This window comes from Gorilla gorilla, chromosome 5 (assembly GCF_029281585.2).
Source record: "Gorilla gorilla gorilla isolate KB3781 chromosome 5, NHGRI_mGorGor1-v2.1_pri, whole genome shotgun sequence".
In the NCBI taxonomy this organism is placed as follows: Eukaryota; Metazoa; Chordata; class Mammalia; order Primates; family Hominidae; genus Gorilla; species Gorilla gorilla.
The window spans coordinates 53563284-53586165 of NC_073229.2; the positions used below are offsets into that span (position 1 = coordinate 53563284).

General features: G+C 47.4%; 1 protein-coding gene across 1 annotated transcript; it reads left to right on the forward strand.

Annotated features, from left to right (window-relative positions):
- Positions 1 to 2850: 2850 nt before the first annotated feature.
- On the forward strand, positions 2851 to 21278 carry LHFPL5 (LHFPL tetraspan subfamily member 5). Its single transcript, XM_019029649.3, has 4 exons — positions 2851 to 3612; positions 12021 to 12257; positions 16741 to 16767; positions 20269 to 21278. Exons 1-3 carry the CDS (start codon positions 3201 to 3203, stop codon positions 16749 to 16751), a joined length of 660 nt encoding a protein of 219 aa, XP_018885194.1. The 5' UTR covers positions 2851 to 3200; the 3' UTR covers positions 16752 to 16767; positions 20269 to 21278.
- Positions 21279 to 22882: the final 1604 nt, after the last annotated feature.

Below are 22882 nucleotides of genomic sequence, written 5' to 3' on the forward strand. Positions count from 1 at the left end.
AGGCAGGAGAATCACTTGAATCCGGGAGGTGGGTGGAGGTTGCAGTAAGCCGAAATTGCGCCACTGCACTGCAGCTTGGGCAACAGAGTGAGGCTTCATCTCAAAAAAAAAAATAAATAAATAAAAATAAATAAAGTGAAAAAGTGAAGGGCCAGGCTCAGTGGCTCAAGCCTGTAATCCCAGCACTTTGGGAGGCCGAGGCAGGTGGATCACTTTAGGTCAGGAGTTCGAGACCAGCCTGGCCAACATGGTGAAACCCCGCCTCTACTAAAAATACAAAAATTAGCTGGGTATGGTGGCTCATGCCTGTACTCTCAGCTACTTGGGAAGTTGAGACAGGAGAATCGCTTGAACCCGGGAGGTGGAGGTCGTAGTGAACTGAGATTGAGCCACTGTACTCCAGCCTGGGTGACAGAGCAAAACTCTGTCTAAAAAAAAAAAGGTGAAACTGACAAAACATACCAAAGGGAAAAAAAGTAATAGGAGAAAATATTAACATTATAATGCTAAGTGAAAAAAATGTACATACGGCCGGGCGCGGTGGCTCATACCTGTAATCCAGCACTTTGGGAGGCCGAGGCCGAGGCAGGTGGATCACCTGAGGTTGGGAGTTCGGGACCAGCCTGACCAACATGGAGAAACCCTGTCTCTACTAAAAATACAAAATTAGCTGGGTGTGGCGGCCATGCCTGTAATCCCAGCTACTCAGGAGGCTGAGGCAGGAGAATCAGTTGAACCAGGAAGGTGGAGGTTGCCATGAGCCAAGATCGCGCCACTGCACTCCAGCCTGGGCAACAAGAGCAAAACTCTGTCTCAAAGAACAAAAAACAAAACAAAACAAAAAACTAGCCGGGCATGGCGGTGCATGCCTGTAATCCCAGCTACTTGGCAGGCTGAGACAGGAGGATCGCTTGAACCAGGGAGGCGGAGGTTGCCGTGAGCCAAGATCGTGCCATTGCACTCCAGCTTGGGCAACAAGAGCGAAACTCTGTCTTAAGAAAAGTAAAATAAAAATAAAATAAAATAAAATAAAATTGTACATACATCATCCAATTGTGTAAAGGAGTATGTTCAGAAGGGGGAAACTGCAGGGATTAACAATGGTAATAATAATAATCACCAACATTTTTGAGTACTTTCTCTTTTTTTGTTAAAGCCCAGACTGGAGTGCAGTGGTGTGATCATGGTTCACTGCAGCCTCGACCTCCTGGGCTCCAGTGATTCTCCCACCTCAACCTCCCAAGTAGCTGCGACTGCAGGCAAGCACCACCATGCCTGGCTATGCCTGGCTAAGTTGTGTATTTTTTGTAGAGACGGGAGTCTTGCTATGTTGCCCAGGCTAGTCTAGAATTCCTGAGCTCAAGTGATCGGACTGCCCGGCCTCCCAAAGTGCTGGGATTAGAGACCACTAACGTACCTTTGAGCACTTAAAAAAAATATATTATTATTATTTTTTGAAATGGAGTTTTGCTCTTGTTGCCCAGGCTGGAGTGCAATGGTGCGATCTCAGCTCACTGCCACCTCTGCTTCCCGGGGTTCAAGAAATTCTCCTGTCTCAGCCTCCTGAGTAGCTGGGAATACAGGCACCCGCCACTACGCCCGGCCTAAGTGCATTTCCTGCATTTAATAGATGGTGAAACTGAGGCTCAGGAAGGAAGGTTAAGTCCATGGATGGTTACTTAGTAAGTAGCTCATTCAAATCCAGGCCTGTTGAACCCCAAAGTCTATGTTTTTAAGATTGTCTTGTCTTTCCTTAGCTCCGGACGTTGGTGTTATGATTTTTTTTTTTTTTTGAGACGGAGTCTTGCTCTGTCACCCAGGCTGGAGTGCAGTGGCGCGATCTCGGCTCACTGCAAGCTCCGCCTCCCGAGTTCACACCATTCTTCTGCCTCAGCCTCCCCAGCAGCTGGGACAACAGGCGCATGCTGCCACGCCCAGCTAATTTTTTTGTATTTTTAGTAGAGACGGGGTTTCACTGTGTTAGCCACGATGGTCTCGATCTCCTGACCTCATGATCCGCCTGCCTTGGCCTTCCAAAGTGCTGGGATTACAGGCGTGAGCCGCCGCGCCCAGTGGAATTTTCCTAGTTCTTTACACTAGCCATGTATTTACCTATAAAATCAGGAGAAATATGTATATATATAATATATTAAAACATATATATTTAAATGGGGAAATATGTAACAAACAAATAGAAACAAGGGGAGAAAGGCATTATATTTGACAAAACACATATGTTCAGGTCTGAGAAGGCTCATAAAGAATGTTGTCTGCTATACTTTGTAGTTGCTTCTGTTATCACACAATCAGTTTGCATATACAGGCGTTATATATATATATTTATATAGACTACATATATACGTATATTATATATGTAAATATTTCACTGTCTTTGAGGACGGGGGCCCTGTCTTTTTTATCTGTGGTTTTGCTTAGATGTCCTCCAACATAATCTTAACACATAGTATGCTTTTAGAAATCGTTGACTGAATGCTAAGGACGAAAAACCAGTGACCAGAAGGCAACCAGGAAAGGCTTTGCTGACCTCCGGAGTGGTGGGGTTGGAGGTTCTGGGAAGGCGACTAGGGAGCCAGGCAGGGGCGGGGTGGGATGGGATGTGGACAGCGCTTTTGCGGGGGGAAAGCGTTTTTGCTGCTGGAATTGAGCAGTAGGAATGTGTCAGTCACATCCCCACCTTCCCAATTCTTGTCATCTCGGTTCAGGAAGGTGAACGGTGTTCCGATTCCCCGCGGCGGGGGCCTGTAGTGGGAGCTCTGCCCCTTCCCCGCCTCTGCTGCAGGCCCCGCCCCTCGCCCGGAACCCCGGGGCGCTGGCCGCGGTGCTGAAACAGCGCCCTCCGCGGACGGAGGAGGGGGCGGGGCTCTCGGGAGCAGTGAGCCGGGAAGGGAGACGGGCAGGGCGGCGCCAGCAGGCCCTGCTGGGCTTGGGAGGAGGCAGGAGACTGGAGACAGCCTCGGCTAGAGCGGACACAGGCACCTGGCAAGCTTTCCTTGACCAAATCAAGGTTGTCCTTGTCCTATTAAGCCTCTTCCCCTTGCCTTGAAGGGACCTCACCTGGTGCCCTGACCTCAGCCTCCTCCCCAAACCCCGCTGGGGAGTGACCTGCTTCTAGGCCTCCATCCACAAAGCCACGGACTTGCAGCCCACGGGACCCCAGCCCAGGGCCTGCTGCCCTCACCATGGTGAAATTGCTGCCGGCCCAGGAGGCAGCCAAGATCTACCATACCAACTATGTGCGGAACTCGCGAGCCGTGGGCGTGATGTGGGGTACCCTCACCATCTGCTTCTCCGTACTGGTCATGGCCCTCTTCATCCAGCCCTACTGGATCGGCGACAGCGTCAACACACCGCAGGCAGGCTACTTCGGCCTTTTCTCCTACTGCGTGGGTAACGTGCTGTCCTCCGAGCTCATCTGCAAGGGCGGCCCCCTAGACTTCTCCTCCATCCCCTCTAGAGCCTTCAAGACTGCCATGTTCTTTGTGGCCTTGGGCATGTTCCTCATCATTGGCTCCATCATCTGCTTCAGCCTGTTCTTCATCTGCAACACGGCCACAGTCTATAAGATCTGTGCATGGATGCAGCTGGCTGCGGGTAAGCAGGGATGGTGGGAGGGCAGGCAGGGGCCCACCCCGGGGCCACAGCTGCAGCTGCACCATCCCACCCTCTGCCAGGGCTCTGGGCCTTAAATTTAGCTGTTCTCCTATAGCCCAGTCCTACTCAGTGCTCTGCAGAAGATTCTGAGGAGTTGAGAATCTTAAAATGGCAGAGGGAGAAAAGACCTTAGAGACCAAGCTGTCCAACCCTCTCATCCTACAGATGAGGTTCTGAGCCCAGAACCTCATCTGTAAGGGGAAGTGACTTGCCCAGGAGCACACAGTTGCCAGTCCTGATTCCCAGGCCATCACATCAGTTTTTGCAGCTGTGAGAGAGAGAAAGAAGGAAGCTTCCATTGTTGGCCATGTGGGAATAGGACTCAACCCTAGCACAAAGTAGTGACACCAGTCAAGCACATTCTAGATGCCTTCATCTCCCACCTCTGGGCTTTTGTTCTTTTTAAGAGTGCCCACAACTCTGTCCTCATTCTCTCTCTCCCACTCCAAACTGCTCTCAGATTCTAAGGTCTCTTGCTGATTTTGGAGTGTTACTATTATGCAGGGTATGACCTTGCCTATAGAAATTTTCATCTAAATTCCCCTCTTTCATTGTGGAGTGAAAGTCTTTTTTCCTTGATCATGGGATTTTATACTTAAGGCAGCAAATGGAGTGATATTTTGTGAGGGAGAGGAAGCTATTTAGGGTCCTTTTGTTGTTGTTGTCGTTCGTTTTTTGAGACAGAGTCTCACTCTTTGGCTCAGGTTGGAGTGCAGTGGCATGATCTCAGCTGACTGCAGCCTCAACCTCCTTGGACTTAGGTGATCCTCTCACATCAGCCTCCCAAGTAGCTGGGACTCCAGGTGCGCACCACCATGTCTAGCTAATTTTTTTGTATTTTTTGTAGAGACGGGGTTTTGTCATGTTGCCCAGGCAGGTCTCGAACTGCTGGGCTTAAGTGATTTGCCTGCCTCAGTCTCCCAAAGTGTTGGGATTTCAGGTGTGATCCACAGCACCTGGCCTAGGGTCCTTTAAAACAATGTGGGGGTTGGGCACAGCGGCTCACATCTGTAATCCCAACACTTTGGGAGAGAGCATCACTTGAGCTCAGGAGTTTGAGACTAGACTGGGCAAGATGGCAAGACCCTGTCTCTAAAAAAAAAATTAATAATAAATAAAATAAAACAAATAAAACTGTGGGGTAGGCAGCTACTTGTGCCCTGAGGCAAAACCTCCCTGGTCCTCTTTCCTGCTCCTAGCTCAGGAAGGCTTCTTGGTCCTTGTGCCAAGTGGTCTTGCTCTTCTCTGTAGCCCAGGAAGAGGGTTAAGACCTTGTGCTGCAGCCTCTGGTACCTTGGTCCCTGCGCACCTCAGGGGCCACACACAAACTGTCCGTGTCAGTGAGATGTCCAGGAGTAGTGCCGGGGAATGGAAACTAGAGTGAAACCATCTCATTGGTCAGAATGAGAAGTGCTGTCATCTTTAAGAAGGAGACTGGAACAGGCATCTGAATCCCAGACCACCAAACGTGCAGATTCAAGACTGCAGAGTTGGAGGGGACCCCAGAGAGCTATATCCACCCCCCAACTATAGATGAGGAATCTGCTGCTGAGAGAAAGGACCAGACTTGGCCAAGGCTGTAACAGATCAGCAGGCAACTGAGGACCTGGAAGAATTAAGCGGGCAACTGAGGACCAAGGAACTAGATGTATTCCTAAGATGTTTTTACTGAGCCACATATTTACATAGGTATAATGATCTATGAAATATCTTTACATATATTATCTGGAGGAGCCCCAGCACAACCCATTGAGGTGGGTATTTCTCTATTTTACAAAGAAGGCCCCTAGTGGGTAACTTGTCTTTGAGCACACAAGTAGGAAGGCATACGCCTTTGATTACAAATCTTGCACCCAGGCTACTCACATGGCTTCAGAGTTCCCAGAAAATCCCCTTGCCACCTCCCTGTTCTCTGTAGTCTCTCTGTACGATAAGAGAGAGGCCGGGGCAGGAGTGGGCAGTGGGGAGGAAGGTAGGTGGTGGCCATGTCAAGAATGATGGTGGGGTCAGGCACAGCGGCTCATGCCTGTAGTCCTAGCACTTTGGGAGGCCAAGGAGAGGGGATTGCTTGAGGCCAGAAGTTCAAGACTTCAAGACCAGCTTGGACAACATAGTGAGACCCTATCTCTATTATATATATATATATATAAATTAAAAATAATCATAATAAATAATATATATAAATAAAAATAATAATAAGGCCAGCTGCAGTGGCTCAGGCCTGTAATCCCAGCACTTTGGGAGGGCGAGGTGGGCAGATTGCTTGAGCTCAGGAGTTTGAGACCAGCCTGAGCAACATGGCGAAACTGTGTCTCTACAAAAAATACAAAAATTAGCTGGGTTAATAAAAATATTGAGTATATATATATATTCTTTACTATATATTCATTTTATACATATATATATATATATATGAACAAAGGGAAAATGAAGATTTAGCAGTTTTATGCCAAAGAGGAGTGAAATAGACCCTAATATACTTGCCAGCTCTTCTTCCCTATCAGGGTTATGGGATGCTGGAGACACAACCGTCTGTCTCATTCTCAGGGCTGACTGCAAACCCCCCTTCCCTGAAACATCCCCCAACAGGTGCCATGTGTGAGCAGGCAGTGCCAGGAGGGGGAGGGGTTGCCAGGCCATCTGAGTCAGACACTCTCTGGGTTGAAAAGCCGGAGACACTGATAGCAGAGGTGGCCAGGTGCCATCTCATGCAACATTTATGTTAGGGAAGGCAAGACTGGTGTCATGTTCCATTCTGCTGTGCTGCGGAAGGGGAAATGAGCCGAAGGGAGAGATGCAGAGTGGGCGGGTCCCATATCCAGCAGCTGGGAGATACATCTATTCATTAGTACCCTTGCCAAGAAGCCTGGGAACAGGGAGGGGGCAGGGGCAGGGAGGACTGATGCTTGGGCGATGTGGGGCTGCAGCTTAACAAGATTAATTGGGCTTCTGGGTGCCAGGTGTAGGCTGGGAGTTGTCCCAGCTCCTAGAAACACAGGTAGACCAAACTGCTTGTCTTCTCTGAGTCTTGGTAACCTCATGTCTTAGTCAATTTTACTTAGTTCTATTTAGTCAGGGCTGCCATAACAAATTACCATAGACTAGGGGGCTTAAAACAACAGAAATTCATTTCTCACAGTTCTGGAGCCTGGAGGTCTGAGATCTGGGTGCCGGCATGGCATTAGCACGAGATCTCTGGTGAAGGCCTCTTCTAGGCTCTAGACTGCTGACTTCTTGATGTCCTCACATGGTGAAAAGAGGATGACAGGGCTCTCTGAGGTCCCTTTTATTTATTTATTTGCATTGATGATTATTATTATTGAGTCAAGGTCTCAAAAATTATTATTTTTACCCAGGCTGGAGTGCAATGGCATGAACACACCTCATTGCAGCCTTGACCTCCCAGGCTCAAGTGATCCTCCCTCCTCAGCCTCCTGAGTAGCTGGGACTACAGTGCATGCCACCATGCCCAGCCAATTTTTGTATTTTTTGTAGAGATGGAGTTTCACCATGTTGCTCAGGCTGGTCTGGAACTCCTGAGCTCAGGCGATCTGCCTGCCTCAGCCTCCCAAAGTGCTGGGATTACAGGCGTGAGCCACTGCACCCGGCCTTATTATTGTTTTTAATTGACATAATAATTGTACATATTTATGGGCTACAGTGTGATATTTCGATACATGTATACAAGCTGGGCTTGAAATCCAGGCAACCTGGTCTAATGTTTCCTAGCTTTTCCTACTGAGAAAATGAAGGTAATTAGCATATCCATCACCTCAAACACTTAAAACATTTCTTTGAGTTGGGATGATTTCAAATCTGCTGTTCCAGCTATTTGAAAATATACGATAGATTGCTGTTGGTTATACTCACTCTACAGTGCTAAAGAACACTAGAGCTTATTCCTCCTGTCTAGCTATACTTTTGTATCCATTAACCAACCTTTAGCTTCCCCCCCTCCCCTCTGGGGTCCCTTTTATAAGGGTTCCAATCCCATTCGTGGAGGGCCCTACCCTCATGACCTAATCACCTCCCAAAGGCCCCACCTCCTAACACCATCACACTGGAGGTTAGGATTTCAACACAGGAATTCTGGGAGGAACAAACATTCCACTGTACCCCATCTGTAGAACATAGCAGCAGTACCCACTTCAGGAGGGTTCTGTGAAGATGGGATAATAGAATGCATGTAAAACACCTTGCACATGGTAAGTGCTCAGTACCTGTGAAAAACACAAAAAACAGGCCGGGCATGGTAGCTCAAGCCTGTAATCCCAGCATTTTGGGAGGCCGAGGTGGGCGAATCATGATGTCAGGAGATCGAGACCATCCTGGCTAACACGGTGACACCCCGTGTTACAAAAAAATACAAAAAAATTAGACAGGTGACATAATCCAGGATGCAACTGGGGAAGCCCCAGGCACAGCTGCCCTGTGGGCAGGGGATAATCCCCCCAAAAAATACAAAAAAATACAAAAATAAAAAATTAGCTGGGCTTGGTGACGGGCGCCTGTAGTCCCAGCTACTTGGGAGGCTGAGGCAGGAGAATGGCGTGAACCCGGGAGGCAGAGCTTGCAGTGAGCCAAGATCGCGCCACTGCACTCCAGCCTGGGCGACAGAGCAAGACTCCGTCTCAAAAAAAAAAAAAAAAAGAAAGAAAAGAAAAACACAAAAAACAACTATATCAGTGAGCATGAGAAGTGATGCCATAGTAACAAACCACTCCCAAATCTTCGTGGCTTAGAACAAAGGTTTATGTATTTCTTGCTTATGGTCCGTGCCAACCGGGGATCGGTGGGGGCTCCGCTCTCACTGCTGTCTCCTGGGACCCTCGCTAGTGGCATCAGTCACCATCAGCTGTCTTCGCATCAGAGGGAAGGGAACTCTGGGAGGTCTCCCACTGAAGCTAAGTGCTGTGGCCCGGAAATACACACATCTCTGCTCACATGTCATCGGCCAGAGGAAGGCAGATGGCCTCACTTAACCTCAAGAGAGCGGTGCAAGGAAGTACAACCTTGCCTTGCACCTGGAATATTTGTGAGCAGCTCTAATGGCATCCATGTCACTGAGGTGGCTTCTGTCTGACTCCAATGTCAATAATAATAGCAGTGACTAACATTAATTGGCCACTTACCATGTACAAGACATCATAGTAAGCGTTTTCTATAAATGATCACACTTAATCCTCACAGTGCTGCTATGAGTCAGATACTTTACAGACGACAGGACGGAAGTCAGAGAGGGTAAGTAACCCGGCCTGAGAACACTGTGCTGGCTTCTACTTAAGCCTTGAGATGCCACAACTGGGGCTGACACCCACTGTCCCCAGAACCGTGGGTGGACGGGTAGAGTGCTCGCAGGGGACTGTGGCACCAACACCCTGTTTCCAGGTCAGAGGCTCTGGGCTTTTTTCCGGAGCCCCCCACAGGAAGATGGTGCAGGACGGGAGGGGCCACGGGAGGAAGTGATGGAGAGAATGCAAAGCCTGGAAGGGCAGCTCCTTCCCACCTTCACCTCTGCCCTTGAAGCCAGGGGCCCTGCCAGGCACTGGAGGGCTGGACTCACATCAAGTCCGGGAAGGGCTGGCTACATAGGTTTCACCACGGAGCTGTGGATGGCTCCCTCTCCACCGTGGGTATCTTCCTGAACACTTAGTTTTCACTGAACACGTAGGAAGTCTGAAATGTCACCGCTAATTACATTCAGCCCCTGGGAGAGATGTCATGTTCTGGGGGTGGAGGGAATAAACTTTGAAGTCAGGAAAGTCAGGAATAGAGAATTCAGGCCTTGGCCCTGTCATAGCTGGATGACTGGATGGCTGGTAAGTCACTTGGTTTCTTTGAGCCCTCAGTTTTCTAATCTGTAAAATGAGGATATTAATAGCCAGCCCACTTCACAGAAAGGTGGTCACAGTCAAGATGGTACATGAAGTATTTTGTGATCTATAAAGAACTATCTAAATAAGCTTCTCCTAAAAAAGATCGAAGGAAGCGTGATACATTTAGGTGGGGAGGTGGGACCCTGATTTTTCCATTTACTGTGCATTTGTTTGACCTCCTGACCTTCTCTGTAGAACAAGCTGGGAGCAGGGAAGGTAACTTTAGGCCTGAAGAGGTGCTTCTCTGAGGGTCTCCTGAGTAGGGTACAACCTTGGGACTAGAGAGCCTCCAGACCTGTGGGAAAGCGGCACAGATAAGGGGAGCACCCCCTGCCCGTGGGGCAGCTGTGCCTGGGGCTGGCTGCCCCAGTTGCATCCTGGATTATGTCACCTGTCTGTGCTTCACCCCAGCAAAGCTAAGGTGAGGGGGTGGTTTGATGGAAAGGGATGGAAGAAGTGGGGGGAAAGTGGGGGCAACAGAATTTTTAGCTGTAAATAATAAGTCAAGTAAGGCACAGGGTGTGATAATAACCCTCACAGTCAACTCTTATGGAGTGCCAAGTCTGTGCCAGGCACTGTTCTACACTCTTTTCCAGTATTAACTCATTTGAACCTTGCTGTAACCACAACAGGAAGGTTGGTGTTATTATTATGTCCATTTTGTAGATGAGGAAACTGAGGCAAACAAAGCTTAAGTATGGCTGGGCACGGTGGCTCACGCCTGTAATCCCAGCACTTTGGGAGGCCAAGGCCGGCGGATCACTTGAACCCAGGAGTTCAAGACCAGCCTGGCCAATGTGGCAAAAGCCCGTCTCTACAAAAAATACAAAAATTAGCCGGGCGTGGTGGTACATGCCTGTAATCCCAGCTACTCAGGAGGGTGAGGCAGGAGAATCACTTGAATCCGGGAGGCGGGTGTTGAAGTGAGCCGAGATCGTGCCACTGCAGTCCAGCCTGGGCGACAGAGCAAGACTCTGTCTCAAAAAAAAAAAAAAAAAAAAAAAGAAAGCTTAAGTCGCTTGCTCTGAGTCACATAGCTAGGTAGCAGAGAACTGGGTTTGAAATCCAGGCAGCCTAGTCTAGTGTTCCCCAGCTTTTCCTACTGAGAAAATCACCTGGAAGAGTGCTTTTGAAAACAGGGATTATTGAACCCAACCATGACCTAGGAACTAGCATTTTTTTTTTTTTTTAATTGAGATGGAGTCTTGGTCTGTCGCCCAGGCTGGAGTGCAGGGGCGCCATCTTGGCTCACTGTAGCTCCGCCTCCCAGGTTCACACCATTCTCCTGCCTCAGCCTCCCGAGTAGCTGGGACTACAGGCGCCCACCATCATGCCCGGCTAATTTTTGTATTTTTAGTAGAGACGGGGTTTCACCGTGTTAGCCAGCATGGTCTCGATCTCCTGACTTTGTAATCCGTCCACCTCGACCTCCCAAAGTCCTGGGATTACAGGCGTGAGCCACCGCACCCAGCCTCTAGGGGATTCTTAAATTTAGGGACGTGTAGCAACTGGACTATGCTGTACTGGGTAAGAGTGAGGAGGAAACCTGTTTGCTTGAATGGAAGGCTTTTGAAGGAAGCAGCCAGGGACAGTCTGGAAAGCCTTCCTGTATTCATTAAATCTAAGATACTTGAGTTGTAGGACACACTGTTATTCTATGTACTATTAAAAACAAAATATACTGATAATCCGGCCATGGCCTGACACTTTCTTTTTCCTTTTCCTTTTTTTTTTTTTTTTTGAGATGGAGTTTCGCTCTTGTTGCCCAGGCTGGAGTGCAATGGTGTGATCTCAGCTCACTGCAACCTCTGCCTGCAGGGTTCAAGCTACTCTCCTGCCTCAGCCTCCCCAGTAGCTGGGATCACAGGCATGTACCACCACTCCCTGCTAATTTTGTATTTTTAGTAGAGACAGGGTTTCTCCATGTTGGTCAGGCTGGTCTCAAACTCCCGACCTCAGGTGATCTGCCTGCCTCGACCTCCCAAAGTGCTGGGATTACAGGTGTGAGCCACCGCCCCCAGGCTAGACACTTTCTTATTGAGCTTATTTCACAGATGTTGTAAGTAGGAAGAAATGTACATCTCAGCAGTGATGAGTTCTTTGGGCTGGGACCAGATACCGGAGGGCTTTGAAGCCAGGGTAGGTGGTGCCTGGTTGAGTACAAGGTGAGGAGAATGGCTGAAGGCCTGGGAGGACCACCTGGTGTGGTGGCAGAGCCTGCCTGGGCTGAGGAGCTCAGCTCTGCCTCCGCCCCAACTACTGGGTCTCGGGGGCCAGTTGCTTTAACTCTCAGAGCCTCAGTTTTCTCACCTGTGTTCTGCAAGAAGGATGGTAGAGGCTGCCTCTCGTGCCTCCTGAGGCTGTTAACAGAAGGAGAAGGGAGGTGACAACATAACAGCAGTGCAAGGCGGGGGAGGTAGCGGGCTGGGCACACTCGGCCTGATGCCATCTGCAACCCTCCTTCCCCCTTAGCCACAGGCCTAATGATTGGCTGCCTGGTCTACCCTGACGGTTGGGACTCAAGTGAGGTGCGGCGCATGTGTGGGGAGCAGACGGGCAAGTACACGCTGGGCCACTGCACCATCCGCTGGGCCTTCATGCTGGCCATCCTCAGCATTGGTGATGCCCTCATCCTCTCCTTCCTGGCCTTCGTGTTGGGCTACCGGCAGGACAAGCTCCTCCCTGATGACTACAAGGCAGATGGAACCGGTAATCACCCAACTCCACAATGGTGTCCCCTGCCTGGAGACCCTGGGATGTGGGTGGGGGTTCATCTTAGCCAGTCCTCTAAGGCTTGGTCCCTGGCCAAGGGATGGGGACACCAAGACTAATCAGACACACCCCTTGTCCTCCCTGAAATCAAAGGCCAGTGGAGGGTTGCAAGCTAGCAGGTGATAAGGCGATCTGTGATAAAGGAATGTCCCCCTCACCACTCTACACTCTCAGAGGCTATAGAGGAGAGAGCTGAAATCCAGCCTTGGGGGCTAAGTGTGGTCTCCCCTAGAAGGAGGCACTGAGGTGGGGTCTCAAAGTAATATTCCTGGAAGTTTGTTGGTGGAGATGGGGAACAACAGCAGATGAGTTGCTGGGGAGGGAGTGCGACCTTGAGAACAGGCCAATGAGGGTGCAGAAGTGACAGCTCCTGCAGTGCAGCTGGTGGGAGCCCGAGATCCCTGGAGGAACAGCAGCCTTGGGATTCTCATAATGTTCGTCCTGTTTCAATTCCCTCCCATCCAAATCCTACCTGTCAGTCATAAAAGTCAGCTGTAGCTGATCCTTGAGGCCCAAGCACACCCTCCAGGAAGCCCTCCCTGATTGCTTCCCATTATTCCCTTCTTCCTAGGGTGCCTTTCGCTTCTGTTTCTCATTGGGCTCTTCCCCTGCCTGTCTTGGGCTAACTTTTTCAGAGCATAAATTTCTTCCCCAAGTCAAGGGCAAGGCCTGTCTTGCACCCCTGTGAATCCCCAAATGCCTGATCTCAGCAGGTGGCCATCACTGGGGACCTGTTACACCTCAGAAACCTCTCCAGTCTCTTTTCCCCATAGCTGTCTTCACATTAGCCCTTGGATTAGAAGCAGCAGCCAAACTCCTCTGTGCACTATAACCAAGGACTCTTCCCACGTGAGGAACTTGAAGCCCAAAAGGGAGAGTCACTCAGAAGTTCCCAGAAAGACAGTGGCAAAGAAGCCCAGAATTCAGGTCCTCTCTGGCCAAGCCTGGGGCCCACTGCTCCATAAGGAAGTGATAGGAAACATTTCATCCTTCCTTGGGGGTGAGAGAAGGATAACCACCTGTTATGTGGTTAAAGATGAAAACAGGCCGGGCATGGTGGCTCATGCCTATAATCCCAGCACTTTGGGAGGCCGGAGGCCGAGGTGGGTGGATCACGAGGTCAAGAGATCAAGACCATCCTGGCCAACATGGTGAAACCCCATCTCTACTAAAAATACAAAAAATAGCTGGGTGCGGTGGCTCACAGCTGTAGTCCCAGCTACTCGGGAGGCTGAGACAGGAGAATCTCTTGGACCCAGGAGGCAGAGGTTGAAGTGAGCTGAGATCATGCCACTGCACTCCAGCCTGGATGACAGAGCGAGACTCCGTCTCAAAAAAAAAAAAGAAAAAAAAAGAAAAAGAAAACAAATTACTAGAAAGAGCTGGGCCAAGGAGAGAGAAGATTTCTTCTCATCACAGTAGGGTAGATTCCTATAGTTCCTGGGTCAGGGAAAGGCCTAGGTCCCGGATCCCTTGAGGATTCTATAAAGGGAAGAAAAAATGAACTAGTAGGGCTGGGTGCAGAGGCTTATGCCTGTAACCCCAGCGCTCTGGGAGGCCAAGGCAGGCAGATCAGTTGAGGTCAGGAGTTTGAGACCAGCCTGGCCAACATGGCACAACCCCATCTCTACTAAAAATACAAAAATTAGCTAGGCTTGGTGGTGTGCCCCTGTAATCCCAGCTACTTGGGAGGCTGAGGCAGGAGAATGGCATAAACCCGGGGGGCAGAGCTTGCAGTGAGCTGAGATTGTACCACTGCACTCCAGCCTGGGCAACAGAGGGAGACTCCATCTAAAAAAAAAAAAAGGAAATAAACCCAAACATTTATGGCCAATTGATTTTCAGCAAGGATGCCAAGACTATTTAATAGGGGAAAGAATAGTGTTTCCAACAAATGGTGCTAGAACAATCAGATCTCTGTATGTGAAAGAATGAAATTGAACCCCTACCTCACACCATATACAAAAATTAACTCAAAGACCTAAACACAAATATAAAACTATAAAAATCTTAAAAGAGGCCAGATGCGGTGGCTCATGCCTGTAATCCCAGCACTTTGGGAGGCCAAGGTGGGTGGATCATGAGGACAGATTGAGACCATCCTGGCTAACATGGTGAAACCCTGTCTCTACTAAAAACACAAAAAATTAGCCGGGTGTGGTGGCGGGCACCTGTAGTTCCAGCTACTCAGGAGGCTGAGGCATGAGAATGGTGTGAACCTGGGAGGCAGAGCTTGCAGTGAGCTGAGACTGTGCCCCTGCACTCTAGCCTGGGCAACAGAGCGAGACTCAATCTAAAAAAAAAAAAACAATCTTAAAAGAAAAAAATAGATAAATCAGCTTTCATTAAAATTTAAATTTTTTTGTTTCAAAAGACACCATCAAGAAAGTAAAAGGACAGCCCACAGAATGGAAGAAAATATTTGCAAATTATAATTGGATAAGATCTAGAATCCAGAATATATTAAGAACTCCTATAACTCAACAATGAAAAGACAGACTACCCAATGCTTAAAATGGGCAAGGGATTTGAATAGAGATTTCTCTAAAGAAGATATACAAATGGCCAATTAGCACACCAAAAGATGCTCAACATCATTAGTCATTGTAAAAATGCCAATCAAATCCACATTGAGATACAATTTCACACCCACTAAGATGATTATAATAAAAAAGGTGAATAATAACAAGTGTTGGTGAGCAAGTGGAGAAATTGGAACCCTCATTCACTGCTAATGCAAATCTTTTGCAACTGCTGCAGAAAGCAGCCTGGCAGTTCCTCAAATGGTTAATCATAGAGTTACCATATGACCCAGTAATTCCACTATTGGGTATACACACAAGAAAATTAAAAACAAATGTTCACACAAAAACTTATACACAAATGTTCATGGCAGCATAATAACCAAAAAATGGAATACAATTCAGTGGTTTTTAGTATATTCCATCTCCTGATGAACAGATAAACAAAATGTGTATATCCGTGCAATGAAATATTATCCAGCCATAAAAAGGAATGAAGTAGTAAGAATTGCTATCATGTGGATGAACCTTGAAAACATGTTAAATGAAAGGAACCAGACACAAAAGACTGGTTTCCATTTGTATATCTGTGATTCAATTTCTATAAAATATTCAAAATAGACAAATCCATAGAGACAGAAAGCAGATTAGGAGGTGGCTAGGAAGGAGGAGAAACAAGAGTGACTGCTAATGGGCACAGGGTTTCTTTTTGGGGTGATGAAAATGTTTTAGAATTAGTGATGATAGTTGCACAATCTAGTGAATGTACTAAAAGCCATATATATATACATACATATATATATATATATATATATATTTTTTTTTTTTTTTTTGAGACAGATTCTGGCTCTGTCGCCCAGGCTGGAGTGCAGTGGCATAATCTCAGCTCACTGCAACCTTCACCTCCTGGGCTCAAGTGATCCTCCCACATTAGCCTCCCAAATAGCTAGGACTACAGGCCCATACCGCCACACTTGGCTTTTTAAAAAAAATTTTTTTGTAGAGACAGGGTTCCACCATGTTGACCAGGCTGGTCTCAGAATCCTGGTGTGCACCTCGGCCTCCCAAAGTGTTGGGATTATAGGCGTGAGCCACTGCACCCAGCTTGTTAGTGAATTATATTAATTAAAAAAAAAAAGGATTGTGCTGAGGATCTCATAGCATATATAAAGCACTAACAATGCCTGCACATTGCAAGTGATTAATAAATTAGTTCTCCCCTTTTTTTTTTTTTGATGCCACAGTAGCAGGTCTGATAGTTCTTTCTCCTTTCTGTCTTTCCAGCATATTCACTATTTTTTTTTCTTTGAGACAAAGTCTTGCCCCGTCATCACCCGGGCTGGAGTGCAGTGGCATGATCTGGGGTCACTGCAACCTCTGCCTCTCATTTTCAAGCGATTCTCCTGCCTCAGCCTCCCAAACAGTTGGGATTACAGGCACGTGCCACCACACCTGGCTAATTTTTTGTATTTTTAGTAGAGACGGGGTTTCACCTTGTTGGCCAGACTGGTCTCGAACTCCTGGCCTCAAGTGATCCACCTTCCTCAGCCTCCCAAAGTGCTGGGATTATGGGTGTGAGCCACTGCATCGGGCCATATTCATTTTTTATATCACCCATCTGCCCAACCAATAACAGCTAATGTGCTTCAGCTGCCGAACAATGCCTTTAGGCACTGGAAGTACAGTGGTTAAGGGAAATCTAAGTTGGAGCTTATGGTCTGGTAAGGGAGACAATCATGCGATACAGTTACAAGCTGATAAATGATATGAACAAAAAAGTGCAAGCTTTCTTGAGAGTAAGAGGAATCTGATGTAGTTTGGAGATGGAGTAGTGTGCAGGAAATTATCCTAAAAACGAGACTTGGTAGTAACGTATACTGTTCTCTTCTTCATTACAGAGGAGGTGTGAAGCAGCTGAAGGGTCGGTGAGTAATTCTATGGGAGGGTGGTCTGCGTGCCCTTAGAAAGGCTGGGGCTCTCTGCTTCCTTACTGAATCCTCAGGCATCAGGACACCAGGGACTGGGCTGTAAGGCTGTGATGCTGCTTGGGGAGAAACGACCAACACCCCACTGGGGCAGGAGCTATTTGGCCTCTGAGACCTTCACTGGGGAGCAAACGGGAAGCCTTTAGTTTTACCTGTGTCTTTTTTTTTTTTTTGAGATGGAATTTCGCTCTTGTTGCCCAAGCTGGAGTGCAATGGTGCGATCTCGGCTCACTGCAACCTCCACCTCCTGGGTTCAAGCCATTCTCCTGCCTCAGCCTCCCGAGTAGCTGGGATTACAGGTGCGTGCCACCATGCCTGGCTAATTTTTTGTGTTTTTAGTAGAAGCGGGGTTTCACCGTGTTAGCCAGGATGGTCTCCATCTCCTGACCTCAGGTGATCTGCCTGCCCCCGCCTCCCGAAGTGCTGGGATTACAGGTGTGAGCCACCGCGCCTGGCCTTACTTGTGTCTTGAAAGGCAGAAAAAGATCAGGGAAAGAAGAAATAATTTCAAACACAAATTCATGTTTTATGGAGCCTGGCACACAAGAACAGACTGTTTTTAGAAGTCATTATTGTAATTTGGACCCTTATTTTCAGAAAGAATTTTTAAGTGATTTGTAAGAAACATACTAGAAAACCTAATAAAATAGAAAATAAAAGTCACAGACAGAAAAACAAATATTCAAAAAAGCTATGCTAATAGTATTACTGTCTTGAGTATTAAATTTAGCTCTGATTCCTGATAGCCGAGGCAAAAAGAAAAACAGTAAGTTAACCAGTTTTAATGTCTGGTTTAAAAAGAAGCGCAACATATTCATTTATCTTTTAAGTTTCCAAACATTTGTTAAATGTGATTTAACAAGAACATTCAGGAATGCATTTAAAAAAGAAAAAGAGGACCGGGCGCAGTGGTTCACGCCTGTAATCCCAGCACTTTGGGAGGCCGAGGTGGGCGGATCATGAGGTCAGGAGATCGAGACCATCCTGGCTAACATGGTGAAACCCCGTCTCTACTAACAATACAAAAAATTAGCCAGGTGTGGTGGTGGGCACCTGTAGTCCCAGCTACTTGGGAGGCTGAGGCAGGAGAATGGCGTGAACCCGGGAGGCGGAGCTTGCAGTGAGCCGAGATTGTGCCACTGCACTCCAGCTTGGGCGACAAAGCGAGACTCCATCTCAAAAAAAAAAAAATAAATAAAATAAAATAGAATAAAATAAAATTAAAAAAAATAAAAAAAGAAAAAGAAACCCTCACAACAGTGTTGCCTCCCTAACAGCTGCCTTGAGGACCTACAGCCGACCAGGCGCTTTCTGTGGGAAGGAGGGTTTAGCTCCATTTAAGCTGTTTTTATTTTTGCAGAGTACCTTCCAATACTTGACCACATATACTTTAAAAATAATCATACATAAAATTGTCACCTCCACCTCCCGCACTTATTAGAGCATGATTCTCAAACTTCAGTGTGCATACAGTCATCTGGGGATCTTGTTAAAATGCAGATTCTGCTGGGTACAGTGGCTCATGCCTGAAATCCCAGCACTTTGGGAGACTGAGGCAGGCAGATCACCTGAGGTCAGGAGTTGGAGACCAGCCTGGCCAACATCGGGAAACCCCACCTCTACCAAAAATACAAAAATTAGCTGGGTGTGGTGGCGTGCACCTGTAATCCCAGCTACTCAGGAGGCTGAGGCAGGAGAATCGCTTGAATCCAGGAGGCGGCGGTTGCCGTGAGCTGAGATCCCGTCACTGGACTCCAGCCTGGGCGACAGAGCGAGACTGAGTCTCCAAAAAAAAAAAAAAAAAAAAAAAAAAAAGCAGATTCTGATTCAGTTGGTTGGGTGGGTCTGGGGCCGTAGACCCTGCATTTCTAACGAGTTTTTGGGTGACAGGCTGCTCAAACAGGAATCACACTTTGCATAAAAAAGCATTAGAGCATAACCTTTGTGTGTGTGTGTGTGTGTGTTCTTGACACGGAGTTTCAGTCTTGTTGCCCAGGCTGGAGTGCAATGACATGATCTTGGCTCATGGCAACCTCCGCCTCCCGGGTTCAAGCCATTCTCCTGCCACAGCCTCCCAGGTAGCTGGGATTATAGGCATGCGCCACCACACCCGGCTAATTTTGTATTTTTAGTAGAGACGGGGTTTCTCCATGTTGGTCATGCTGGTCTCGAACTCCCGACCTCAGGTGATCCGCCCGCCTCAGCCTCCAAAAGTGCTGGGATTACAGGCATGAGCCACCGTGCTCAGCTCCCTTTTTTATGTTTTTGTAATATTTTTAATTTAGGTTTTTCAAAGCCAGAAACTCCACAGCACTGGTGTACCACAATTTTTTTTTTTTTTTTTTTTTTTTGAGACAGGGTCTTGCTCTGTTGCCTAGCCTGGAGTGCAGTGGCACAATCACAGCTCATTGAAGCCTCAACTTCCTGGCGCTCAAGTCATCCTTCCACCTTAGCTTCCTGAATAGCTGGGACTACAGGCACATACCTCCTGCCCAGCTATAATAATTTTGTTTTTTTTGTTTGTTTGTTGAAGAAACGATGTTTTGTCATGTTGTCCAGGATGTTCTCGAACTCCTGGGTTCAAGTCATCCTCCTGCCTTAGCCTCCCAAAGTGTTGAGATTACAGGCATGAACCACTGCGCCTGCCTGGTGTACCATTTTTTAAACCAGACCTTGGTTATTAGACATTTAGGGTTGCTATCATAGATAATAAAACTTTTTGCTTCTGTTGATGATATCCCAAGTGGCATTACTGAATCAAAGGGCAACCACACCTCTCTGTTTGCCTTTTTTTCCCTCACACTACATTTTAAAAGACCTAAGTTTTTACTTGAATGACAATCAGTACTATCTTACACATGAATGAGGAAATTTGCATGTCTAGGTAGAACTGAAGTCAAAATTTGAGCATACATGGGGAAGTGTTTATTATTTATTTTTGATACATAGTTTTTTTGTTTTGTTTTGTTTTTTGTAATTTTTTTTGAGATAGCATCTCGCTCTGTCATCCAGGCTGGAGTGTAATGGTCTGATCTCGGCTCACTGCAACCTCTGCCTCCCAGGTTCAAGTGATCCTCCTGCCTCAGCCTCCCAAGTAGCTAGGACTACAGGCACGTGCCACCATGCCTGGCTAATTTTTTGTATTTTTAGGATGGACAGGATGGTGTTGATCTCCTGATCTCGTGATCCGCCCGCCTTGGCCTCCCAAAGTGTTGGGATTACAGGCGTGAGCCTAATTTTGGTATTTTTAGTAGAGACAGGGTTTCACCATGTTGGCCAGACTGGCCTCGAACTCCTGACCTCAAGTGATCCACCCGGCTTGGCCTCCCAAAGTGCTGGGATTACAGGCGTGAACCACCACACCCAGCCTATATTGGTTTTTAAAATGTCAGATTTTAAACTCTTGCAATCTTGTGTTCTTTTGTTTTTCTTATACCACAGGTCATCTATTTCCCAGACAGTGGAAAACTAGGAAATTCTTCAGAGATAAGAACTTGTTCTTCCAAGTTTCCTTGTTCCTGGCTGCTATAGGCCTGAAGCCTGAAGCCTTTTATTATAACACTAAAACTGGACAGTCTCCTGAGACAAGACCTCCTACTGTACTCTTTCTGGGGAAGCAGAACTGCAGTGACCCACTTCAAAGATATTCAGAGGCTGAGCGGTGCAGGGAGTGCTCACTTGCTGGGGATGGGATCCAAGTCCTCTTCTTAGTTCCGCACAGCAGCAAATCGCTTCACCTTCTTGAGGCCTCTCCTCTGTAAAGCGAGAGGGCTAAATGGGTCCATCTCTAGGGGCCTTCCCTCCCAGGTCTGTGTCTGATAGCATACACACACACACACACATACACACACACACACACACACACACACTCTCACACACACACAAATGCCCAACCAGCTCTAAGAGGGCTACTGAAGAGGTGGCTGGACATGTGCTGGGTCATTTTTAGGGTGAGGTGTAGGGGGTCTTTTGCTTCTCCCTTCTCATATTTTGTTTTCGTATTGCTGCTCAGAGGGGGGTAAGGAATGGAGGGGCCATCAGAACTTCAGTCCTTTAACATCCACCAGGAAGTTTTATGAAGAGTGGGTGATAGGATCTAAAATCTCTGGAGACTTTTTCCTCCCGGGAACCAAATATCACATTTCCTTATGGTGCCCACACTGACTCAACCAGAACTGGCTACCAGCTTCAGAAATGTGTTACTTATGTTCAAGTAATTTGTTATAGGAATAGATGACATTTTTTTTTTTCAAAAACTTTGGATTTGGCATATAGTCATCTATAGGGGGACTGGTTCCAGGATGCCCTGCAGATGCCAAAATACACGGATGCCCAAGTCCTCAGCTAAAAATAGCGCAGTATTTGCATATAACCTATGCACATCCTCCTGTATACTTTCAATCATCTCTAGATTACTTATAATACCTAATACAATGTAAATGCTATGTAAATACTTGTACTGTGTGGCTTTTAATTTGTATTTGTTGTTGTATTGTTGTTTATTTTTGAGACAGAGTCTCGCTCTCTTGCCGAGGCTGGAGCGCAAAGGCACCATCTCAGCTCACTGCAACCTCTGCCTCCCAAGTTCAAGCGATTCTCCTGTCTCAGCCTCCTGAATAGCTGGGATTACAGGCATGTGCCACCATGCCTGGCTAATTTATTTATTTGTTTATTTATTTATTTTTTTTTTTTTGAGACGGAGTCTCGTCCTGTCGCCCAGGGTGGAGTGCAGTGGCATGATCTCAGCTCACTGCAACCTCCGCCTCCCGGGTTCAAGCAATTCTCCTGCCTCAGCCTCCCGAGTAGCTGGGATTACAGGTGCCCGCCACCACGCCTGGCTAATTTTTGTATTTTTAGTAGATATGGGGTTTCACCATGTTGGCCAGGCTGGTCTGGAACTGATCTGCTTGCGTTGGCTTCCCAAAGTGCTGGGATTACAGGTGTGAGCCACCGTGCCCGGCCTGTATTGTTATTCTTTACTGGCTTTTCTTCCTGAATATTTTACATCTGTGGTTGATTGAATCTGCTTAGTGGAACCCACAGATACGGAGGACCAGCTACTAAATGGTGAATCTTCAGTTGGCCTCCAAAGGGGAATTCAATTTAGGTAATAGTTCATTGTAGCAAAAGCCAAGACCAAAATCGATTCTTTAGGCTGTCCCATCCCTGGGGGGTGGTGCATAAAAACAGGATTTTGTTGATTGTCTGCAGTGAACAATTCTGAGGAAAAGGTGTTTTTTCTGGTCCTTGTCCATTTAGTTAGTAAAGAAACTACCTGGGTGTGCTGTTCTCTCATAGGGGAAGTGTGGGTAAAGAGCTGAACAGATGAATCTTGTTGCTTGATCAACCGATCAGTGATACAGGAACAGTTTTCCTATCTTTGGCTGTCAGCTGTGTGTTTGGCCAATGCACTGTGACAACCTGCTCAGTCACTAGGAATGAGTATCCCAGTGTTCTCACAGTTAAATTGGTGGTGGGAACTTCCATAATGGGATTTGATCTTGTCACTTGGTCCACGGCAGCTAGTTTATGAGAATGATCACATTTGTGTATATATATATATATATATTTATATTTATTTTTTTTTTGAGACGAAATCTCCCTCTTGTTGCCCAGGCTGGAGTGCAATGGTGCGATCTTGGCTCGCTGCAACCTCTGCCTCCCAGGTTTAAGCAATTCTCCTGTCTCAGCCTCCCGAGTAGCTGGGATTATAGGCGTGTGCCACCACGTCCGGCTAATTTTTTTTTTTTGAGTCAGAGTGTCGCTCTGTCACCTAGGCTGGAGTGCAGTGGTGCGATCTTGGCTCACTGCAAGCTCTGCCTCCTGGGTTCATGCCATTCTCCTGCCTCAGCCAACACACCCAGGCTGTATATATGTTTTGAGTGCAGTGGCGTGAAAACGGCTCACTGAAGCCTCGGCCTCCTCAGCTCAAGCAATCCTCCTGCCTTAGCTTCCCAAGTAGCCAGGACCACAGGTGTGTACCACCACATCCGCCTAATCTTTAATTTTTGTAGACACAGGGTATCACCATGTTGCCCAGCCTGGACATTCATAT

Excerpts from the sequence above, each read along its gene's own strand:
- LHFPL5 (XM_019029649.3), top strand. The coding sequence starts at position 3,201 with ATGGTGAAATTGCTGCCGGCCCAGGAGGCAGCCAAGATCTACCATACC. Across the intron at positions 3,613-12,020 it reads ATGGATGCAGCTGGCTGCGG|CCACAGGCCTAATGATTGGC; the intron begins GTAAGCAGGGAT and ends CTTCCCCCTTAG.